This window comes from Lepus europaeus, chromosome 16, assembly GCF_033115175.1.
Source record: "Lepus europaeus isolate LE1 chromosome 16, mLepTim1.pri, whole genome shotgun sequence".
NCBI lineage: Eukaryota > Metazoa > Chordata > Mammalia > Lagomorpha > Leporidae > Lepus > Lepus europaeus.
In genome coordinates, this window is record NC_084842.1 from 5,899,485 (window position 1) to 5,916,561 (window position 17,077).

Genomic DNA, 17,077 nt, shown 5'->3' on the forward strand with positions numbered 1-17,077 from the left:
AAAATGACCACATCTCTGGACACTAAGGATCTACACCCTCCTGGAAATCCGGACTCAGGCTCTCCCCATCTGTGACACCTGCTGCTGGCACCACGGCAGTGTCTTGGGGAGGGGGAGGGGTGATCCGCTTGCTGATAGCAAAGCGCTAGAAGCCCCTAACCCACAAACTAGAACTCCCTGCCTGTTTGCAGACATGGCACCCAAAGCCTTTGGGCATTTCCAAGGCCCACAAGGACATGTGAACGCTTGTTCCCTTTCAAATATCAATGCAGGCAGGTGTTCAGCCTAACGGTTAGGACACTGGTTGGGATGCTTGCCTGGGTTAGACTGGCTCTGCTCCAGACTCCGGCTTCCTGCTGCTGCTGTGAACCCTGGGCGGCAGTGGTGACGGCTCAAGTGATTGGGTCCCTGCCACCCGCGTGGGTGACCGGGGTTGAGATCTCTGCTCTGGTCCCTAAGCCAGGGCTGTTAGGAGCACTTGGGAAGTGAACCAGCAGATGGGAGTTCTGCCCATGCTACCACTGTGTCTCTGCCTCTCAGATAAGTAAACTTTTTAAAAAAATATTTTAAAACTTTTTAAAATTTAGGGGCCGGTGTTGTGGTGCAGTGGGTTGAGCCACCGCCAGTGATGCCAATATCCCTTCTGAGCGCTGGTTCAAGTCCTGGCTCCTCCTGATCCAGCTCCCTGCTAATGTGTTACGGAAGGCAGCAGAAGATGGCCTAAGTGCTTGGGCCCCTGCACCCGATGGAGACCTGGATGGAGTTCCTGGCTTTAGCCTGGCCAACCCCTGGCTTTTATGGCCATTTGGGGAGTGGACCAGTAGATGAACAATTTCTCTCTCTTCTCTGTTTCCCCCCACCCACCCTTCTCTCTCTCTCTCTCTGCCTTTCAAATAAATAAAACAAATCTTTTATTTATTTATTTATTTATTTATTTATTTATTTATTTCAAAGGCAGAGTTAGAGAGAGAGAGGTCTTCCATCTGCTGGTTCACTCCTCAGATGGCCGCAAAGGCTGGAGCTGCACCCATCTGAAGCCAAGAGCCAGGAGCTTTCTCTGGGTCTCCCTCCCACGGGGTGTAGGGGCCCAAGGACTTGGACCATCTTCTACTGCTTTCCCAGGCCATAGCAGAGAGCTGGATCAGAAGTGGAGCAGCCGGGACTAGAACCAGTGCCCACGTGGGATGCCAGCACTGCAGGTGGCGGCTCTACCTGCTACACCACAGTGCCAGCCCCTAAACCAAATCTTTTAAAAAATAAAACATAAGAGCTGCAAACACAGAAGGGACGGACAAAACGCTTAACTGTGTGACTACCAAACGCTGTCCTTTGTTAACAGGCAGTTAAGGAGGATGCGGCCCATTGCAGACGGTGGATGCGACAGCAGGGCCTCCCAGAGCAGGGTGCCTGCCCCTCACATCCACTCTGCCTGACTGCCGGGGACACCGAGGCTGGAGAGGACGTGCAGGTGTTGTCCCCGCTCCTGGCCGCCCCTCCTATTCCTTCCCTTGGCTAGGAGCCTGATCGGTCAGCCTGAACTGGTAATAGGATTTCAAAGTGTTTGTGGAAAAAACTGAGTTAAAAGATAATGAGCATTTTCCACGAAGATGCAAAGACCTCCTTGTAGGAGCAGAAAAGGAAGCAGGCAGGGGCTTCCACCCCTGGGCTTCAGAGGGTCAGAGCCTGCAGTTGCCCCTGAACTCAGCCTGGATGCTGGGCTGAGCACACAAGAGGGGGCAACCAAGTAGCTCTCCTCTCCCCTTCCTGACCTGCCCCCTGCAGGCGAAAGTCTAAGGAAGGGCGAGGCAGGTGTTTCTTGGGGTGCTCAGTTTGCCTTCATGTGGACTTGGGGGTGGCTGCTCCTTAGTGTGAGCTCAGGAAATAGTCTGCTACAATCATCCATACCTAGGCATGCATGCAAGCATGCATTCCTCAAACCCTCCTCAATGTCCACTGTGCACCCAGGCCTATTGAACACCTTAGCACTACAAGCAGAAATGATACGCAGGGGCTGGTGTTGTGGTGCGGTAGCTTAAGCTGCCACCTGCAATGCAGGCATCCATATGATTGCTGGTTTAAGCCCTGGCTGCTCCAATTCTTTTTTTTTTTTTTTTTTTTTTTTTTTTTTTGACAAGCAGAGTGGACAGTGAGAGAGAGAGAGACAGAGAGAAAGGTCTTCCTTTTCCATTGGTTCACCCCCCAAAGGCCGCTCCAGTGGCACGCTGTGGCACCAGGTGCTCCTCCTGGTCTCCCATGCGGGTGCAGGGCCCAAGCACTTGGGCCATCCTCCACTGCACTCCCGGGCCACAGCAGAGAGCTGGACAGAAAGAGGAGCAACTTGGGACAGAATCCGGCGCCCTGACTGGGACTAGAACCCGGTGTGCCAGTGCCGCAGGTGGAGGATTAGCCTATTGAGCCGTGGCGCCGGCCTTGCTCCACTTCTGATCTGGCTCCCTGCAGTGGAACGTGGCCCAATGGCTTGGGCCCCTAACACCCATGTGGGAGACCCGGATGGAGATCCAGGCTCCTGGCTTCAGACTGGTCCAGACTCAGCTGTTTGGCTGTTGTAGGCATTTGGGGGAGTGAACCAGCAGTTGGAAGATCTCTCTTTTTCTCTGTCTTCCCCCCGCCCCACTGTCACAAATATTTGCGGCCAGTGCCGTGGCTCACTGGGCTAGTCTTCCACCTGCGGCGCCGGGACTCCAGGTTCTAGTCCCAGTTGGGGCGCCGGTTCTGTCCCGGCTGCTCCTCTTCCAGTCCAGCTCTCTGCTGTGGCCCGGGAAGGCAGTGGAGGATGGCCCAGGTCCTTGGGCCCTGCGCCCGCATGGGAGACCAGGAGGAGGCTCCTGGCTTCGGATTGGTGCAGCTCGCTGGCTGCAATGGCCATTTGGGGAGTGAACCAATGGAAAGGAAGATCTTTCTCTCTGTCTCTCTCTTTCTAACTCTGCCTGTCAAAACAAAAACAAAAACAAAAACAAAACCACAAATAAATATTTGCTAGAAATGACATGCAGTATCTACACGTTTCTATTTGTAGAAGGTGGAAGACGATGTGTCTGACGGGGTGGGGGGTGTGTGTGTGCACACGTGCACCTGGTCTATGAAAGCTCAGAGTAGCCCCCCTACCCCAATCCACTTCCAACACTGCTATGCTTGGCTTAAAAGTCCAGCCGCTGGGGGGCGGGTGAGGAAGTAGCTTCTTTTCAACTACAAACAGGATCGGGTTGTTATCAGTCATTTACACGCAGTAAAGCATGCAGTAGCTCCCCAGCTCTCCTCCCTAGTTTTCTTTGGTGCTCTGATCCTGTCCAGCCTCTCAGCCTCCACAAGGGAAGAGACCGCGGGTCTCCACCTTCCAGCAGGGGCTGCAACGTCTGAGTGCGGGGGCAGAGCTGTGGCTGAGGATGGACGGGGAGTTCTCTGCGCAGCCCCTGGTCCTCCCCGGCCCGGGGCAGTTTCCTGCCACTTCCAGTTCCACTGTCTGCGTCCTCCCTCCTTTCCCACACCTAGGAGAGAGCACCCACCTGTCTCTCAGCTAAAAGGCTGCTCAGCCCAGCCACTGGGGCGCTCTCCCTGGGCCCACGGCAGGCATCTCCTCCTGGAGCCATCTGCCAGTGAGAGGAAGCACGTGCAAGAATGTTGTAAAGGGGCTGGCACTGTGGCATAGCAGGTAAAGCCGCTGTCTGCAGTGTCGGCATCCCATATAGGCGCTGGTTCGAGTCCCAGCTGCTCCACTTCCAATCCAGCTCTCTGCTATGGCCTGGGGAAGCAGTGTAATATGGCCCAAGTCCCTGGGCCCCTGAACCCATATGGGAGACCTGCAAGAAGCTCCTGGCTCCTGGCTTTGGATCAGCCCAGCTCTGGCTGTTGCAGCCAATTGGAGAGTGAACCAGCAGATGGAAGACCTCTCTCTCTCTCTGCCTCTGCCTCTCTGTAACTCTGCCTTTAAAATAATAAATAAATCTTAAAAAAAAAAAAAAGCTGTAGAAGGGGCTGCACTGTGGCACAGTAGGCCAAGCCTCCTCCTGTGACGCTAGCATCTCATATGGACACTGGTTCAAGTCCTGGCTGCTCCACTTCCAATCCAGCTCCCCGCTAAGGCACCTGGGAAAGCCACAGAAGATGGCCTAAGTGCTTGGGCCCCCGCACCCACATGAGAGACCCAGATGAAGCTCCTGGCTTTTGGCTTCAGATCGGCCTGGATCTATCCATTGTGGCCATTTGGGGAGTGAACCAGTAGATGGAAGAGCTTTCTCTGTGTCTCCTTCTCTCTGTCTGTAACTCTGTCTTTCAAATAAATAAATAAATAAATCCCACTTTCTGGGCCAGTCTCTCTGTGCAATATCCCTGCAGGTGGGATACTAGGGGACAGGTGTGGGGCCCTGTGCTCGTGCCCACATGGAGGCAAACTTAGCAGTGGATCTGCCATGATGGGTCAGTGCCTCTCTGTGGGGTGGGGCTCTGGTCCTGGGGGTGGGAGTGAGGGTAGGATTGCACGCCATGGACGCATTCCACTTCTTCCAATCCTGCTTTTATCAGTAACAGACCATATGTATGGATATATATTTATTTAAAATATTTATTTACCTATTTGAAAGGCAGAGTTACAGAGAGGCAGAGGCAGAGAGAGAGGTCTTCCATCTGCTGGTTCACTCCCCAGTGGCTACCATGTCTGCAGCTGAGCTGATCTGAAGCCAGGAACCAGGAGCTTCTTCCAGGTATCCCATGCAGGAGCAGGGGCCCAAGGACTTGGACCATCTTCCACTGCTTTCCCAGGCCATAAGAAAGAGCTAGATCGGAAGAGGAGCAGCTGGGACTCGAACCGGTGCCCACATGGGATGCCGGCACTGCAGGTGGCGGCTTTACCCGCTATGCCACAGTGCCGGCCCCAAGGACATAGATCTTTTAAAATTACTTTATTAGAGAGGCAGAGGCAGAGCGCCCCTGGTCCAATCCCCGAATGCCCAGGACGCTAGGGGTGGGAGTGGACCAGGGTAAGCAGAAAAGCCAGAGCTGCCTCCCCAGTGTGCCTGAGCAGGAAGCAGGAACAGAACGGGGCCTGGACCCCGGGCGCCCTGTCAGATACGGGACGCAGCGCCTAAGCCACCAGGCCAAACGCCCGCCCCAAGCCTGGCGCTGTGATCTCTTTCTGCCTGCTGACTCTTGCTGTGCCTGAGCTACAAGCTCCCAGTGCCACGAGCCTGCATTTCCATTGAATCCTGGATGCTTGCAGCCCCGCGACAGGTGGTGCGCAGCAGCCCTGCTGCCTGGTGCAGCGTCACGTTTGCCACGCAGGGCGAGGACCTCCAGGAGACCCAAGATGCCACAGAGCTCCCAGCTCTCTGCAGCTCCTGTCCCCTCCGGTGCTCTCCTGCCCCCTGCTCCCACCTGCAAGGCCCGAGCTCACCAGGAGCCCCGTGCTGTCCCACCCGGAGCTGTGTGGCCCTTCTCTGGGGGTTTCCTGCCCTCTCCTCATCTTTGGTGGCCTTTCCCCCCAGCAAGGCGAGGGGCCCTGGCAGGGAAGGGAGGCGGGAGAGGGGCTCCCAGAGGGAGCCCAGCCTTTCCAGCTGGGAGCTGTCAGGCCCAGTGCTCCCTCCTCAGGCCTCGCTCTGGGGCCAGCCCCGCCTCCCTTGCTCCTCTCTGACAGATTGGTTCCTGCCCTCACCTGGCCCCATCCATCTTGCACACCCCCGCCTCCCCCCCATCTCCCAGGGGGAACATCGAGGCAGGGGCTGGGAGAGCCGGGTCCTGGGAGACTGCCCAACTTAGCTCAGCGCCCGTCCCTGTCCCCTCCCCCATGGCCCAGGAATGTTCTGGAGTTTGGGAAGGAGATGGGGGCCCCCCTAGGAGGGAGGAAGGGGAGGAGGCAGCTCCATCCCGTCAATGTCTGAGCTCTAAATAGAACAGAGCGGCTGGGCTGGGGGAATGAAAATAAACAGCCCCTCGGCAGCCCTTCCTAGCGGTCACCACCGGATTTTCTTTCTGGTCCCTTAGCCGAGGGCTGATGCCCTCCCTCGCCTGCCCTCCCTGGCTCTCCGGCTGCTCCCCGGGAGGCCTAGGCGGCCTCTGCCCGAGCTGGCCTGGTCCAGGCTGTGTGGCACTCGGCAGCTTGTGTCCCTTCTCTGGGGTTTGGTGGGGACGAAGCCAGGCTCCAAGGTGGGCAAGGGTGGCGCCATCTCCGAGGCGGCTGGAACATTCCTCCCCTCCTGCCACTGCCCCCCCCCCCCCCGCCGCAGGAGAGGGTTCTTATCCCAATGACTCCCATGTGGGATAAACTTAGAAACACTCTCTCCCTTTAAAAACATGACCCCAAATTTAAGGGTCAATTTATGGTTAGGTTCAAATTACACTGTTGTGCCTGGGCCTTTGGGGGGTGGAATTCTCAGACTCCCCTCACCCCAGGAGCAGGGGTTGCCACTCCCCCTGCCCATCCTGAGGGTGATCCACAGCAGGAAGGGCCACCCTTGGGGCTCAGGAGTGGCTGGGAGCCAGCACACGGGCTGCAGAATTCAGGCCCAGGAAGTCCTTGCTGTGCCTCTCCGCACCAGGGCCATGCCAAGCTCTTGGTGGCACAGAGGACGGACCAGGGAACCCCAGAGGGCCCTGCCCTCTGCCCAGTACTCTCCCTGGGGACCTCAGGCCTGCACCTGAGAGCAAGCCCAAGAACAGGGCGTCCCAAGGTCCTGGGACCCCTGGGCCTCCAGCTCCTCAAGTAAGTTGGGGAAAAGTCAGGGGGGGGGGTTAGATTACTCCTGGGCCCCTCACTCCAGACTGGGGGACCGGGAGCCCACTTGAGGGTATTGCCACTGAGGCCCTGGCCTTCCAGGAGGGCAAGGGAGCCGGCTGGAGCCTCCTGGCTTCCCCTCTCCTCCTCCGTCTGTCTGTCTGGGGCCTCCTCCCTCGGTTCTTTCCTCCTTTCTCTTCACTCCCGCCCCCTCCCCCTCCTCTCTCACAAAAGCTCTCTGTACACAGCCACTTCCTCTGGCTGCTGTCTCTGAGCCCAGATCTTATGAGAACCATATGGGGGAAAGAGGGTGGAAGGGAAGGGGGTGGGGGAAGCCAGCGGGGCCCGCCCCTCCAGCCGGCATCGCTCGGCTGTCCTCCAGCATGGCAGCGGGCACACTGTGCCCCAACTCCCCTAGCTGGGTCCTGGGGGGCGGCGCTGAAGCCAGAGCCCTAGGTCCAAAGGCGACCCTGCTCCCTAACCATTTCCCTGCCTCCCCCTCAACACACACACACATGCACTGTTGCCAGCCACAGCACCCAGCCAACACCAGGCCCCTTCTCCCCTCGTAGGGGCAGCCTGCAGGGTGGGCACCCCCCCCAGTGGCGAGGGTGTGCCTGCCTTGGGGGGGGGGAGAAGGGGAGTGGCCTGGCCTGGGCCTGCCCCCTCCTCACCCAGTCTGGAATGTTCCCAGGTCAAAAGGGCTTGGGTCCTGCTGGGAAGGAACCAGAGTTTTTTAAAGCAGCCTTTGTATGCCTAAGGGGTCCAGCCAGGTGAACCGGGGAGCCCTCACCTGCCAGGAGCGGCCACGGGAACCCAGTGCCCTAATCTTCACACCATGGCCCCAGCTGGCTCAGCTGCTGGGTGTGGGGCTGGGCTGCCTTATCTCTAAGACCCCTCTAGCAAGAATTTATGACACGCCTGGGGTCCTCCGAGGGGCTGCTCACACGTCCTGGGAGGTCCTCCTGGCTTATCCTTCTGGAATTTTCTGTTTTCCGGGGCCTCCCTGGAGCGCCTTATTCTGAGAGCCCCTTCTCTTAACTCTAACTCCCAGAGCTCCAGAGAGGGCAGCCCCGGGGTGGCTGTCTGGGATGTGGGTGGTGGCTCCCAGCCGCCTCTCTGGTTCCTTGTCCCACACCCAGGGTCTCACTCCAATTCGCCACCCGCTATGGGACCCCTCCCCTCAGAGGCAAGGGCCATGAAGGCTGCTGCTCGGAACAGGGGTGCTGGTGCCCGCAGCTGCCCCGCACACTGGGCGTGAGACGGGGGGGACGAGGTGAGACAGATGGGCCAGGAAGGAAGCCAATGCTCTGCTTTCCTGGAAAACTGCAAACGAATGTCCACCAGGGGGAAAAAAAAGCCGAGGGTGGGGGAGAGAGGGCACGGAGGCAGAGGTGGAGAGACCAGGCCGGAGGTGGAGGAAGGGTTTTTGGGAGAGGAAAGCAAGACTGTCCACCACATCACCTCTGACCTCCTGAGGGCCTTCCCTGGGCAGCAGCTTCTATGCGGGCACGGTCCCCAGGCTCCGACACTCCCACTCCGTGTCTGCCGGGCTGCCCAAAGTGGAACCCCAGGGATTCATGGGCCTGGGGGTGGGGAGTGGGGCGAGAAGGGGTCCTCAGTGGGGCACAGGGGACGAAAGATCCGCAAGGCAAAACCCACTGGTCCAGGTGACACACCACCTCCTACTTGGCCATCAGACTGGAAGGCAGGCAGGATGCATGGGGGGTGGGGGCGAGAAGGGGCTTCTCAGCTGAGCACCCCGAGAGTCTCTTCCCAGCTCGTGGTGCCCTGGGCATCCTGGCAGCTAAGAGGCGTGTCCACAGCTGGAGCCTTCGTCACACTCCAGGCCCACAGGCCAGCAGGCTCCCAGGGCTTTCCCGGCCAGCCCCGAACACTGTCCCTGTGGGACTGTCTGCCCAGGCTCAGGGGGAGCTGTTGCTTTGAAAGGTCCTGGAGCCAGCTGGGTCCCCGGCCTGGGAAGAGAGAGAGACAGGAAGGCAAGGGAGGAGTCCAGTTCGCTGCCACTGTGTCACCGAGAGTTGGCCCCAGACTCTCCTCGGAGCAGTGGCGAGGGGAATTAGCCGTGGCTGGAAAGCATTAGGGGCCAAATGATTCTAAGATGTACTGCAAAAACCACCTTTCGCACCCCCCCCTCCCATCTGCCTCTGCTATGTCAGGATTCCAGCAGAGACAGTATCCCACACATGTGTGCGAGGACAGCCACAGAGCGCACGCGCACACACACACACACACACAGCCACTCAAGGCTGAATGACTCTGGTGTGGCCAGGACGCACGGAACCAGCTCGGCCATTCCACCGCAGCCAGCATTTTTCTCCCGCAGAACTGAGTGGGCCGAGGAATGCCCAGGCTTGCCTGGCCCCTTCAGCACCAAGTGGGCGATCACGGGCACCCGGCCTGGGCAGCCACAGGTGGCGGCTCCCGCGGGCGATCGCCAGAGCCCTGCGCTGCGGGAGCGAGCCGGCGGGCGGCCTCCACCCGCCGAGGCACACACGCACACGGACAGCCCAGCCGCGGAAAACGCAGGCCAGCGGCCCACGTCAGAGGCTGACCAGTTGCGTCCTGTCAGGAAGCGCGCAGCCTCTGAGCGCCCCCAACTAGAGGCGTTCCCGTATTGTTCTGGACACAATCGAGCGCACCGAGCCAGCCCCGACTGCGGGCACGGGGCGGTGGAGACACCGGGGCCACCGGGGTCAGGGGGACGGGGCAGGGGAAACGGCTGTGCGGCTAGACCGGGGACGGGAAAGGAAGGGGTCGCCTGGGGCCCCGGCCGCCCCTACCCGGCGCGCGCGGAGCTCCCAGCACGTGGGCGGCGCGGGCGGTCGCGCTGCGGGGGAGGCGAGGGGTCGGCCCGCGCGCGCGGCCACGCTCCCTGGCCGCCGGCGAGGCCAGGGTTGAAGGAGGCCCCGGCCGCGATGCGAACTGCGGAAGGAGACTGGCAGGCGCCCGCCTCCCCTCAGCCGGGTTTCCCTCTTCGTAGGGTTTGCGCGGAGTCGATCCAGACAGAGCCAGCGCGGAGACATTTCCAGGCGAGGGCGAGAAGGGGCAGAGGGGCGCAGGCCTCCCTCAGGGCTGAGCGCCCGCATTCCAGGGACCGGCTTCTCGGGGCCCACCCTCCGGGAGACCCGGCCGGGAGCGCGCTGGTGCGCCCAAAGCCGCTTGGGCTGTTCCGGATCGGAGAAGCCGGACCCGCCCGGTAAAGCCGGGTGGAGTCCCCCTGTCGGGTCTGGGACGCCGTCGCCTCCTGGGCCGTGGGCGTCGACCTCGCCTGCTCCCTGTCGCTCAGGTCCCGGAAGGGTGAAACCTTAGCCCAAGCTGGACACTTGGGGAGCGTGGGCGTCCCGTTAGCGCACATGCCGCTTCACCTGTGCAGGTGAGCCGGCGCCTGCCGTGCCTCTGGGGCGCACCTGCCTCCCTCCACCCTCCTGGAGTCCCCATCTCCCCCCAACCCAAGCCTCCCTGCTTGGCGCTTGGAGTCAGACCCGGGAGGTGGGGTCGTCCGTCCCCGGCCCTCCGCTCGCCCACCGGTGCGGGTGAAGTACTTACAGGGTCACGGTGCCGTTAGGCAGCAGGCCGGGCTCCGGCGGCTCCGGGAGATCCCCGCCGCCACACACCACCCTCCTGCGCGCCGGGTTGGGGGCGCCGCCGCTCAGTCCTTTGGGCCGCTCCCCCGAGCACTTGCAGCTGCGGATGGGGACCGGGCAGCCCGGCGCGCCCCGAGTCGCGGGCGCCAGGAGCAGCAGCCACGGCAGCAGCGGCAGCAGCAGGCGCGCCGGCGCCCCCCGCATCCTGCGTCCCCAGGCGCCCATCAACCCATCGCCCCGCGGGGACCCACAGCGCTGGGGCCCGGCTGCGCGCCGGCGGGAGGGACCCGGGCGTGCGCGACGCGCGCTCAGCGGGGGCCCGGGACGCCCGGGGGCGGGGCGGGGGGCCCTGCGCAGAGGCGAGCCCCAGGGTCCCCGGCGCCGCGCCCCGGGGGCATGTCCTGCGAGCGCCCCGGCGGGGAGGACGCGGGCGCGGCTGTCAGCGCCGCTTGGGCGGCCCTCGGCGGCGCGGCCCGGCTCCCGGCGCAGGGCTCGGGGGCCGCGGGACGCCCGGCCTCTCGGCGTCGCCTGCTCCCGCAGCGCTGCGCTGGGACCTAGCGGATCGCGCCCGGCTCCTGCCGCCGCCGCCGCTCCGGGCCATGGATGGAGGCAGCCCGGCGCCGCGCCGCTCCCGCCGCCGCCGGCCCCGCCCGCCCTCCGCTCGCCGCCCACCCGTCCGCCGGGCCCTAGCGCCTCCCGACGCGCCCTGGCCCCGCGCCGGCCCGAGCCCAGGCGCCCGGACCCCCACCCCCGGCCCGGACCCTTCCCCCGCGCCGCGCCCCGCTGACCTCCGCGCCGGGAGCCGTGGCCTCCCGCGCTCGTGCTCGGCCGGCCTGCGCCCCGCGCCGCCGCGGCCTTTCCTCCGCTTCGAGGCCGGGGCGTCGCGTCTGGGCTTGAACTTGGCCCTCGGCGCCGGGGTTCGCTCTGGCCCCTGAGCTGACCAGCCGGCCTGGGGGTCGGCTCCGTCTCACGGCCTCGCGCCCGCCCGCAGGCTCGTCCGAGGCCGCCGCCGGAGGACGCATGCTGGGGACCGGGCTGCAGGGACCTCGCCCGGAGAGGGCAGTGACCTCCACAGCAGGGGGTGCCTGTCTCTCCGGCCAGGCAGGGCAAAGGCCGCGGCAGACCCGGCTGGATCTGCCCTCCTACCTTTTCGCCTCCCTGTGGGGTGTGTGGTGTAGTGTGTTTGTGTGCATGTGGTGTGTGGTGTGTGTGGTGTGAGTGTGTGGCGTATGTGGTGTGTGTGATGTGTGTGTATATGCGGTATGTGAGTGTGGTGTACGTGTGTCTCTGTGGGGTGTGTGTGTGGTATATGTGTGAGTTGTGGTATGTGAGTGTGGTGTGTGTGGTGTATGTGTGTGGTGTGTGTGGTGTTTGTGAGGTGTGTGTCTGTGGTATGTGTGTCTGTGGTATATGTGTGTATGTGTAGTGTTTGTGTGTGTGCTGTGTATGAGGTATGTGTGTGTGGGTGGTATATATGTGAGTTGTGGTATGTGAGTGTGGTGTGTGTGGTGTTTGTGAGGTGTGTGTATGTGGTATGTGTCTCTGGTATATGTGTGTATGTGTAGTGTTTGTGTGTGTGCTGTGTATGTGGTGTGTGTGTGGTATATGTGTGCATTGTGTATATGTTTGTATGTAGTATATGCCTGTGGTGTATGTGGAATGTGTGGTATATGTGTGTGTGGTGTGTCTGTGTGCATGGTATATGTGGTGTGTGTGGTGTATGTGTGTGGAGGGTGTATGTGGTATGTGTTTGGTGTGTCTGTGTGCATGGTATATGTGGTGTGTGTGGTGTATGTGTGTGGAGGGTGTATGTGGTGTGTGTTTGGTATATATGGTGTATGTAGGGGGTATGTGTGTGTATGTGGTGTGTGATGTGTGTGTGTGGTGTGTATATGGTGTATGTGTGTGTGGTATGTGTGTGGTGCATGTGGTGTGCGTATGTGGTGTATATGATATGTGTGGTATATGTGGTGTGTGAGTGTGTGTGGTGTGCATGTATGTGTGTGGTGTGTCTGTGGTGTGTGTGATGTATGTGTCAGGTATGTGTGTGTGGTGTGTGATGTGTGCATGTTGTGTATTGTGTATGTGATGTGTGATGTATATGTGTGTGTATGTGTGTGTTATGTGTGTGTGTGGTGTGTGTGTATGTGAGTGTGACCTGTCTAGTGTGTGATGTGTGTGTGGTGTGATGTTTGTGTAGTGTATGCAATTTGTGTGTGTATGTGTGTGGAGTGTCTATGGTGTGTGGTGTGTCTGGGGTGTGTGTGATGTGTGTGTCTGGGGTGTGTGTGTGGTATATGTGGTGTGTGTGTATCTGTGGTATGTGTGATGTGTGTATATGTGTGGTGTGTGTGATGTGTGTGTTTGAGATGTGTGTGTGTGGTGTTTGTGGTGTGTGTGTGTGGTATTGTGTGTGTGATGTGTGTCTATGGTGTGTGTGATGTGTGTGGGGTGTGTGTGTGGTGTATGGTGTATGTGATGTGTATGTGTGTATGTGATGTGTGTGGTGTATCTATGGTATGTGTGATGTGTGTGTGGTGTGTCTATGGTGTGTGTGATGTGTGTGTGGTGTGTCTATGGTGTGTGTGATGTGTGCGTGTGGTGTGTCTATGGTGTGTGTGATGTGTGTGTGGTGTGTCTATGGTATGTGTGATGTGTGTGTGGTGTGTCTATGGTGTGTGTGATGTGTGTGTGGTGTGTCTATGGTGTGTGTGATGTGTGTGTGTGGTGTGTCTATGGTGTGTGATGTGTGTGTGTGGTGTGTCTATGGTGTGTGTGATGTGTGTGTCTAGGGTGTGTGTGAGATGTGTCTTGGGTGTGTGATGTGTGTGTGTGGTGTGAGTGGGTGTGTCTCTGGGGGACTGTGAGTGGGGAGGAAGTCCTGGGGAGCAGCAGCCTCGGGGCAGGGGTGTGGGCGTGGGGAGACACTGCACACGGAGTCAGGACGTTGCCTTTATAGACTCAGCACTGCCCCTCGGGAGCTGCCTTTGGGGTCAAAATGGGGCCCAGCCTGCTGGCCAGCGTCACCTGTGGCGGGAGACTGCGTGAATGCACGGCTTTGGGCAGGGTCTGCCCCTGACGGCGGGGGCAGGGGATGAGTGTAGCCTGTGGGTGTTGGCAGGACCTCACACTCTGGACAAGCAGGGCAGCGGGGCGGAGAGAAAGGAACAGTGCGGCCCAGAGGGCCTGCCTCCTCACTTTCCCCACCCGAGCTGCCAGGAGGAGCCCCAGCTCCCATTCCCCTGCCTCAAGGTCCCACCAAAGATGACCACCCCCTTCTTCCTGCGCGTGGCCAGGCTGCCGTGTGCGCAGGCCCGCCGCGGCCGGCTGGCCGAGCCCCCACACCCCCTGCCGGCTGCAGGCCTGGGGCCTGACGCTGGCCCCTCAGCTTCCCCTCCCTGGCTCCACAGAGCTCTCCCAGTTGCAGGCTCTGCTTCCTTGAACTTCCAAAGATAAATAAATAGTGACTGCAGATGGAAGGAGGGAGAGGGGACCGGGCTGCCCCAGCGGGAGCCCTGGGCGGGTGGGCAACAGCGCATTCCTCAGGAAAGGGCAGAGCCGGGCAGGGCAGCCTGTAGCAGCAGGGATGGCTTTCTCCTGAGGGAGGGCGAGGGGCAGGGGCCCCTGGCAGGGGCCGCTCAGCTTTGCCCTGATTGCCTGTTGCTGAATGCTGAGAAGGAGCCAGAAAGGAATTCTGCCGAATGACATTGAGTGATGCCAGGCTCCCGGCGGCCTGGTGGAGATATGGACCAAACACTCCTGTCCTGTGGGCTCCTCGCGTTTGGCTTCTACACCCACCGGGGAAGGCCGGTGGGGCGGGGTCCTCTCCCATTTTGCAAGTGCAGATAAGGAGACAGAGCTACTGTGGCCAGGAGCCCAGAGTCCAGGGGTGGGTACTCTTCCTCTGATTCCTCCCTAAGTACTCCTATGGGTGCCTGTCCGCAGCCGTACAAGGAGCGAGTGAGCACCCGCCCAAATCTTCTTGTTTTCAGGTTTCTTTGTGGTCATCGGATGACCTAACCCTAGTTCCAACTCAGAGAACGTAGCCTGGGGAGCCCGACCAATGAAATGCACTCTGATGGGAGATGCTAAGCTCTTCACGGCGGTGGGGATAAGGTGCCATGGTAACAGCCTGAGGCTGAATGGTGTCTGACCGGAGCATGGGACAAAGGCTTAGCACAGGTTGTGGTGCAACCTGGAAGTGCAGCCCACCTGTGTCTCTGGTCCCTCAGGGGCCGGGGGCTCACATGCACAGTCTTCCTCCTGCAAGAAATGTACCTTTGCCAGGTGATAGCTGCCCGCTGCCCTCACTTGGGCTAGAGCAGACAGAGCTCCTAGCAGGAGTCGTAGAGAGAACTAGCACCTACCAACAGCCTACTATGCACTAGGCACTATTAGAACCTGCTCCTCAAGAATGAGCTCATTTGCACCTGATCAAGACCCAGCTGCTCCACTTCCAGTCCAGCTCCCTGCTATTGCACCTGGGAAAGCAGCGGAAGCCAGCCCAAGTGCTTGGGGCCCCTGCCAACCGCATGGGAGACCTGGCTGGAGTTCCAGGCTCCTAACTTCAGCCTGGCCCAGCCCCGGCTGTTGTGGCCATCTGAGGGAGTGGATCAGCAGATGGAAGATCTCTGTCTCTCAGTCTCTCTCTGTGTCTCTTCCTCTCTCTTGCCACCATCCTGCCTTTCAAACAAATAAAATCACTCTTAAAATAAAAATAAATAAGAATGAGCTCATGCGGACCTCAAAATACGGCCATGAAGGATTGCTTCAGCAGGGGGCGCTGTGGGAGACCCCTGAGTGCGACCAGGTATCCAGTGTCTGGTGTCCGCGAGCGGTGGCTAGCATTTTCCCAGCACCAGGAGTCGTTCTGTTTTACCCTCTGCCAGAGGGTCTTCCCCAGGCTGCCCAGCTTGCTTGCTTAGGTCTCCTAACTCCCTTCCGGACCTGTCTGCCCATCCCGCGACCCAGGCTCAGGTCAGCGGTGCTGGCCCCTGCGCCACCCCTGCCGCGTTCCCAGGGCCCCGCAGCTGTGCCACCCCAGGATGGCCCTCCTGGGCCATGCTCCCAGCTCTCTTCCCTGTCCTGCAGCTCCCTCGGGGACAGCCGCCAGTCCTGTGGGACCTTCCCGCTGTGCGCTCACCAAGACAGAGGGATAATGCTCATGCCTCAGCCAGCAGGAATGAATCAGCACGCCGAGAGCCACGCAAATATTTGGGCCTGCGACGGTTTCTCTTTGGTGGTCAGGTTTCACCACATACAAGGTACCTGGGTATGATTTAGACATCACCTCGGAAAAATGTCATCATTCTGCTTCTTTAAGTGAGATCTGCTCACCTTCTCCCAGCCCACGGAGTCTACTGCATTATGAGTGATCACTGCATTATGAGTGAACCCAAGGGCCCAGGGCCCAGAGGCTAAAGCTGGATTCAGGTCCTGGTTCTCCACTGACCCGTCACAAATCACTTAATGCCACTCGGCCTCAGTTTTTTCATCTGCGAAATGGAAACCAAAGCAGCAGTCTCAGCAGGCAACGTCACAACAGCGCTGAAGAGCTTAGTGGGCATCTATTTATTTATTTATTTATTTTTGATTAAAAAATCAGCCAGTACTTCATTCTGTGTTCTGACGGACTGAGTAGAGAACGTTGGTGTTGCAGAAAGCGAAAAGCGAATCAGCCATTGCAGAGTTCTTTCCCTTGTTGAAGGTGAAAGCAGAGATGTCAGCCGTGCCAGGCCTCCTGGGGATCTGGCTGTTATCTCTCTCGCTCCCGATTTCTGGCAAGGTCAGATAAGCAGTTTACTTTCAGCAGGGGGGGGGGGGGGGGGCAATGCGAAACTTCAGCTCCTGTCTTCCTGTCTGCTCCCCTGGCTCCTGCAGGAGCCCAGGCCAGCCCGGGCCTCCCATCTGATCTGTTCAACGGCGGCTTCCACCTTGGAGTGTCTGCGTGGTGTGACGCAGGCCTGTGTGGTCTTTGGCCCTGGTTCCTAACGCAGCTTCCTAACTCGGAATTTCCTGAGTGATAGGAGTGGTTTTTGTTATTCCTGCAAATCCCTTTCTAGCCTCAACCAGTTTACGCAGATGAGGGTGGGGGTGGGCCCCTGAAGAAGGCCTCAGCATGGGGCAGGGAACCTTTCTTCCTGCCAAGGTCCCATTGGATGTTTTCACACCATTGGGGGTGTGTGTGTGTGACATTAGCATCTTCAAAATTAGCCGTGGAGCCTGGCACAGCGGGTTAAGCCGCCGGCGACACCGGCATCCCCTAGGAGTGCCATTTGGAGTCCTGTCTGCTCCTTTTGCCTTCCAGCTTCCTGCTAATGCGCCTGGGAAAGCAACAGAAGATGGCCCAAGTGCCTGGCTTGGGCCTCTGCCACCCACATGGGAGCCCCAGATGCAGGTCTATGCTCCTGGCTTCGGCCCGGCCCAGCTCTGGCCACTGTGGCCATTTGGGGAGTGAACCAGCGATGGAAGACCTCTCCATCTCCCTTTTCCTCTCCCTCTTGCTCCCGCCCCTCTCCCCCCCTCTCCCAGCTCTGCCTTTCAAATAAGTAAAATAAATCGTTCTTTCCTAAGAATTAGCCTGCTACAGATGTATTGAATGTTGAGTGCCAACTGCCATTGCCTTGGCATGAGCAGACCAGATTTCTTGGGCCGTCTGTGGCTCCCTGGGGCCAGATGTTCCCCACCCCAGGACTGGATTACTGACCTTTGGCAAAGGGGAGGTGGAGCTGGAGACTGAATTCTG

The 17,077-nt window shown here is 59.7% G+C and overlaps 1 protein-coding gene across 2 annotated transcripts in view; it reads right to left on the bottom strand.

The window, feature by feature from the left end:
* The window catches only part of ADGRA2 (adhesion G protein-coupled receptor A2), a 35,554-nt gene extending 24,976 nt beyond the window's left edge, over window positions 1–10,578 (bottom strand). Inside the window, exon 1 of one of the 2 annotated variants that reach the window (XM_062212691.1) lies at window positions 10,295–10,578. In XM_062212691.1, coding sequence (XP_062068675.1) covers window positions 10,295–10,557 — 263 coding nt within the window. In that variant the 5' untranslated portion in view covers window positions 10,558–10,578. The remainder of the gene's footprint in view (window positions 1–10,294) is intronic. The other variant, XM_062212690.1, reaches the window with a different exon arrangement.
* Between the last annotated feature and the right edge of the window lie 6,499 nt (window positions 10,579–17,077).